We start from the raw sequence: 5,947 nt of genomic DNA, 5'->3' as shown, positions 1-5,947 counted from the left end.
AAGTATATGGATTCTATTGTGCCTGCGTTCTATGATGGTATTTATTTAACTACTTTATATATATTTCTTTTCTCTAACAGAATTGATTTATCCCTATAACTAAGCTGACCATTTATTATGTGTGAGAACTGGATTTCTGTCCTGTTTGGGGTTCAGTAGGTGAACTGTTTCACAGCCGCAGACCAACAAATAATAATCACAGACAGGTTCATGAAAGATTGCATAAAATTTATTGCTACCATTGTGACTGGATTGAAGAAGACAACATTTCTCCACCTGTGTACCTTCAGACAGGTGTGCACACTCCATATGAAAGCTGATGAGTTTAAAGCTCAGATCAGGGCACATTTCACAAACTCTTCACAAACTCACTGCATTCAGTGAGAAATGTTTTTTTTAATAAATCCAATAATATCACATAAGTTCATTTGCTAGTGTCATGGTCAGTAGCATATCAGCACCGTCAGTCAAACGTGGGAATGGTTTGAACTGCGGAGTACAAACACATTTCTCCTTATTGGCTCCTTCATCTGGCCTCAGCAGGACTTTGGTGAGATGTGAGGGAGGCTGAGGTGATCTTTGGCCCAGAGGTTTGCAGACATCAGAGGTCACTGTGGGAACAAAAAGAAAACATTTTGATTTCACAGAGAGATCTGTGCCACGCTCAGTCAGCTGTAACTGTAGGTTTGCTCCTGTTGCCTTTTTACACCACTGCACTGGGTTTAAAAAGAAGCTGTTAAAAAGTGCCGACTCGGCTTTGATTCGAATGTGAAGAATTGTGTCTGCTTATATTTAGCTGCTTAAACCAGACTAAATATCCCACTGAGCTTCATTATATGCGTCACAGCTCCAGCAGGTGACTTCCTCCTACTGACCTTCAGCTGCCGACCAGCACACAGCAGACAGCAGCAGCTACGACGAGCCCCCAGAGGCTCCCGGGGTCAGCAGCAGAGTTAAAGGGAGCTCCAGCCTCTGAAACAACAGAGCAGGAGGCAAAGTTAGCAGCTGGCACATCGAGGAGCGCACAAAGAGCCGTATGTGGCGTAACACAGCGTATTCTAACACTCACCCACAACAGTCACGTTATAATCAAACACGAGCTTTTTGTTTTCTTTTAACATCTCCCCTCTGTAAACGGCGCTCTTCCTGATGTTGGAAATAGTAAGGCAGCCAGACGACTGGTTAAGCTGGAGACGTCCAGCATATTCCTCTGGAGGCCCACTGATGTCTCTCTCATCACAGAAGAGAAGCATTTTGTTGGAGCCATACATCCAGAGGATATGCTCACCATTCAGCCCGCTGAGTCCCGTCTGTAGAGTGACCGAGCCTCCAGGCCTCACCGTCAGATTCTGGATTTCCTGATTCATTGCCTCTCCCAGAAAAGTGAGAACTGAAAGGAAAGAGCAAGGAGGAGATGATGGGGGGTCATAAATAAAGAGGAAACTAATTACTCGCATGGTGCAAGCAGACTTTTGTAAAGACAGCGTTAGGTGTGACCGCCTGCAGCCTTGGTTTTAAAGACAGTTGAAAGTAGAGCGTGTTTGTGTTTGTGGAATTTTCCCACCACACTCGCTGCCACTGGCAGCAGCCAGTGGTTCTCAGTACACACCCGAGCACCCAGTGTGTACTGGGTCACTCATTACACCCTCACATTACTCACTCCCGGAGGCTATTTGGCAGGGCCTGGGCCCCTGGCTCTGTTGGGCCCTTCCAGGGTGTGGAGGGCTCCCACCCACACGTGTGCACACAGGTACTCACAGACACACAGGCTGCTGCCTCTATCATGCATTATTAGTTCTGTATGCTGCTCAGTAACATTCAGGATTCATTTGAATATTTATTTACTAATGCTGAGGTTGGTTATTGCTGTGGTTTCCCTGCTGTGTTGTCTTCATTTTGCTTGTTTTCTCTGCAGACTTTCTGTCTTTTCTCTCTAAGTCCTCTTCTGCTCTATTTTTCTGCCCCTCGCCTTCTGTTAACTCTCCTCCCAACCTCTCTTTCTCTTTCCTGTTTCTCAGCCCTGAATAAATAAAAAAATAATAAAGGTTGAATAAAATATGACAATAAAGTGGACCAGTATAGCAAATGCTGCAATAGTCCACATGGGAAAATAAATCTGCTGGGCATCTTCTTGGGTTTAAGACAATAATTCTGGTTTCTCCAGACAGACAAAAGAAAAGAAAAGAAAAAAAGGATGTGTTGGCCAGAACAGCCAGAAGCTCTAACTCTTTGTCTCTAAATCTCAGAGTTAGAGACAAAAACCACAGAAGAGCTTTTGTGGTTTTTGCTTGACAGCGAGGAAAGTCCCACTTGTGCGCGGATGAAATACTCTTAACATGAATGGCACGTCGCACTTGATCCTTTGATATGATGCTCCCTCCTCACCACTCTATCACATCGTTTATCTAACATCCTCACCTTTCTATAACATCAGTGTAACAGGAGGTTTCCCACATCAGTGCCCGGGTTAACAGCCAGGACCTGGTAGTTCGAGTCCTGTTGGAACTTTTGAATAGAACCTATTCTATTCTATTGTACATATTGCATATCTTAGTCATCTATCTCTCTTGCTGCATTGAGCATGTGTATGACAAAAGAACTTCCCTCGGGATAAATATTCTTAAATACTTCTTATCTTATCTCCGTGTTGTGCGCATCGCTCTGCCCTTCTCTCACTTATATCAGCATAAAGCGAGCAGGAGGATCAGACTGGAGCAATGTGCAAAGAGTAACAAGGATCTCTGTGGAATCACTTCATCTCTAATCAAACTAAACGACACAATAAGAAAGATGATCCGCTCATTAATACCGTAGAAAAATCAATAAACTACTTACATGCGAGGGCTGCCACCCACATGGACATTCCCTGGCTGATCGCAGCTGAGTGTCTGCACACGAGTGAGCTCTGAATGAAATGGCTGGCACATATGACAAAACATAATGAAGAGGTCACGCCTCTTATCAGCGTGCAGGATTCAATGGATCCCACCTGGTGTCAGTGACCTGATATTACAACAAATCGCTGATTAAGCGGAGCTCAAACCAAAAGAGCATCACTGCAACTTCTGTCACTGAGTGAAACTCTGCATTTAAGACGTTTTATAAAAGGGACCACATGTGATCGTTGTTTCCTCCAATTAAAGCAAAAGAAATGCGACAAACAGACACGAGCAAAGACTTTCATTATAATTTTTCCTCAAACTTCATGTGCTTTGTAACACGAATAGTTGGAGCCACCTGGTGGATAAATAACGCAACTGCACTGTCAAGGTTCCACATCGCTGCACAGGACAGGAGGTGGGTGCGCGTGAACGACGTGAATCTCTGTATGCTTCATAGTAAAAACATTCCCTCGATGGTAATGTTTATGTATTTTCATTATAAGCACTGAAAATGCTTATAATGAAGCTGGATACCACCACCTTTCACTGCATGTTGTCCTCTGTATGATTGTGTGACCAATAAAGCTTGTTTCGTAAGTGCACCTGGAAGTTACAGCCATCTCGGTGGACAAACAGTAACTTAATTCTCGAGTGGAAATTTTGATTAGCATGCTAAGTTAATACAGTTAGTATGAGATTGTAACCGTTCTGACACAGATGTGGTCCCCAAACGTTTTTGCGCCACCGACCGGTTTATTTCACGGACCGGCCTTTGAGGTTTCGATAAATACAACAAAATAAAATGATACGACCGAGACAAAAACTGCGGTGTTTTGTAAATATAATGATAAACGTGAATTGTGTAACTTTATTGGCAGCGTCCTCCTGAATCAGAATCAGAATACTTTATTAATCCCGAAGGAAATCAGGGTTACAGCAGGCAGCACGCTAATGGCGCATGCGCACTTACAAAGGAACCTTCTGACCAACTTTACACAAACATCACATTGGGGAGACATGTCAGAAAGGTCGGCTGATAGGAAAAAACACGAAAATACATAACATGAGGTAACCCATATGGAAAAGAAATAGTAAAAACTTATATGTAATTACTCATGAAAGTGGCCACTTTCTCATTACTTTCATACATTGTTTTAGTAAGTATCCAAAACATACAAGTTTCATTATATAATTTTTCAAGGGATCTTATATCTGTTTTCACTCTTATATGCTTTTCATACAAGTTTCACACAAGACAGATACAAACTTTATAAGATTTATAAATATCTTTTCCATATGGGAAGAGGAGGGGGAAAAAACTCCACTCAGACTGAGCTCCTAGTGGGAGAACAGTTTGATAACAGAAAAAACACCTCAGCACAAAAGCACATGACTATCAACACACCATAGAAACACAAGACAAGCAACAGGGGCGGGTAAAGGGTGAGAGAGAGCCGGTGTAGACAGCGCATCCGGTCCTGCAGCATGTCTGCGCTGGTCCAGTCGACTCCCATCTTCCCCGGTAGGGCACAAGCATTGAAGGCGTTTGGAAAGGGAGGGGGGATCAGTGTGTGCACATCAGTGTATGTGTGTGTGTGTGTCCAGAGTTCAGCTGAGACAGTGTCCTTTGCCCCGCCAGGCTAACTAAACAGTCTTCCAGCCAACCCAGGTGGCCTTGCATGGAATGGGAAGGAACAGACTAAACACAGGCTTGAGGCTTACTCTCGTTTTTTCTTAATGTCTTTGGGGCAAAACATGATCACAAGACGGTGCATAACTGAATACAGATCTTTAACCAGGTCTTCCCATTAACACCTGACCTGTCCAGAGGGTCAGTCAATGAGCTCGTCAATAGCTTCAATGCTAACATGTTAAATGTAATGGACACTATTGCTCCCATTAAGGTGAAGGTTATCTCTGGAAGGAAGACGTCTCCATGGAGAAACTCCACACTGGTGAAAAATGAAAAAAGAGAGTGTAGGAAAGCTGAGCGCAGATGGAGAAAAACAAACCTCCAGGATCATTATGACATTTATAAAGAGAAACTTCACAATTATAATTTACAACTGAGGAGTGCAAGGAGGTCCTACTTCTCTGACATCATCACTAAAAACAGCCATAATGCTCGGGTCTTATTTTCTACAGTTGACAGGCTAACAAACCCTCCTGTGTCAGTGGCAGCTGAACTTCATTCGACCATGGCCTGCAATGACTTTGCCAAATTGTTCACAGAAAAAATCCAAAAGATTAGACAAGCAGTTGGTACATCAACAGCAGATCCAGGATATGTACTGTGTCCACCAAAAAACTGTTTAAACACCATGAAACAGTTTCACCCGATTAACAGCAAAGACCTGGAGGACATCTTAGGTCAACTGAACTCCTCCTCCTGCTGTTTCAAAGACTTTGGAGTCAGACCTGTTACAGATCATCAACGTTTCTTTAATGTCAGCTGTGTTTCCAGAACCTCTAAAAACTAAATAAATAAACTTGCCTTGTAATCTAAAGAACTGTGCTAGTGTGGATGCTGAAACAGTCGTGTGATACCAAACACCAGAAACCAGAAACCAGAGATTTGTTGCCTGACCACAGCTGAGTCACCCTTTTATTGTACTCGGTGTAAAACACTCCTTTTTCTTCTTGAAGTTCACTTAATCGACGAAGAGCGACAAGCCTGGCAGAACATGATCACGCTTCCTGGCACTTCCTGGCTTCCTAAACTTGTCCTGCAAAGGGCAGCAAAAGATTTTAAAAAGGAATGAAACATGAATCTTTTTCCCTCCTTTTTAAAAAGTTATCCATAGAAAAAGTGAAGACTTGTTTAAAAAGTGCCAAAGCTCTGTAAGTAAAGATAATGAGCTATATTGAAATGAATTTAGGGTTTGAATTAGTTCTGTTTGTTTCTGTATTGTACTTGACTTTTAGAAACTTCACAAATATAAAATATCGAGCCCCTAACTGCCTGTAGCAAGAAACGAACATCTTCTTAGTGGAAATACAGAACCAGTTCTGTGAGCATACACATCAGCACTGTGGGAGGCTGCACCAGTCTGCAGCAGCATCGA

General features: G+C 42.8%; 1 protein-coding gene across 1 annotated transcript; it reads right to left on the bottom strand.

Annotated features, from left to right (window-relative positions):
• Nucleotides 1-223: 223 nt before the first annotated feature.
• Nucleotides 224-2,967, bottom strand: LOC146573358 (uncharacterized). The gene is made up of 4 exons (XM_085278751.1): nt 2,836-2,967; nt 1,070-1,390; nt 876-972; nt 224-611 (listed from the first exon to the last, which is right to left on the bottom strand). The coding sequence occupies exons 1-3, from the start codon at nt 2,861-2,863 to the stop codon at nt 878-880; spliced, it is 444 nt and encodes a 147-aa protein (XP_085134877.1). The 5' UTR covers nt 2,864-2,967; the 3' UTR covers nt 224-611; nt 876-877.
• Between the last annotated feature and the right edge of the window lie 2,980 nt (nt 2,968-5,947).

This window comes from Mchenga conophoros, linkage group LG6 (assembly GCF_057382185.1).
Source record: "Mchenga conophoros isolate Kocher_MC1m ecotype Shallow Benthic linkage group LG6, M_conophoros_male_GT1.1, whole genome shotgun sequence".
Classification (NCBI taxonomy): domain Eukaryota; kingdom Metazoa; phylum Chordata; class Actinopteri; order Cichliformes; family Cichlidae; genus Mchenga; species Mchenga conophoros.
This window is presented reverse-complemented; position numbering and strand designations above follow the sequence as displayed.

Bases quoted from the DNA above. Each gene is read 5' to 3' on its own strand.
- LOC146573358 (XM_085278751.1), bottom strand. From the start codon at position 2,863: ATGTCCATGTGGGTGGCAGCCCTCGCAT. The intron at 1,391-2,835 runs GTAAGTAGTTTA...CTTTCCTTTCAG, and splicing joins GTGGGTGGCAGCCCTCGCAT to TTCTCACTTTTCTGGGAGAG. The intron at 973-1,069 runs GTGAGTGTTAGA...CTGTTGTTTCAG, and splicing joins TTATAACGTGACTGTTGTGG to AGGCTGGAGCTCCCTTTAAC.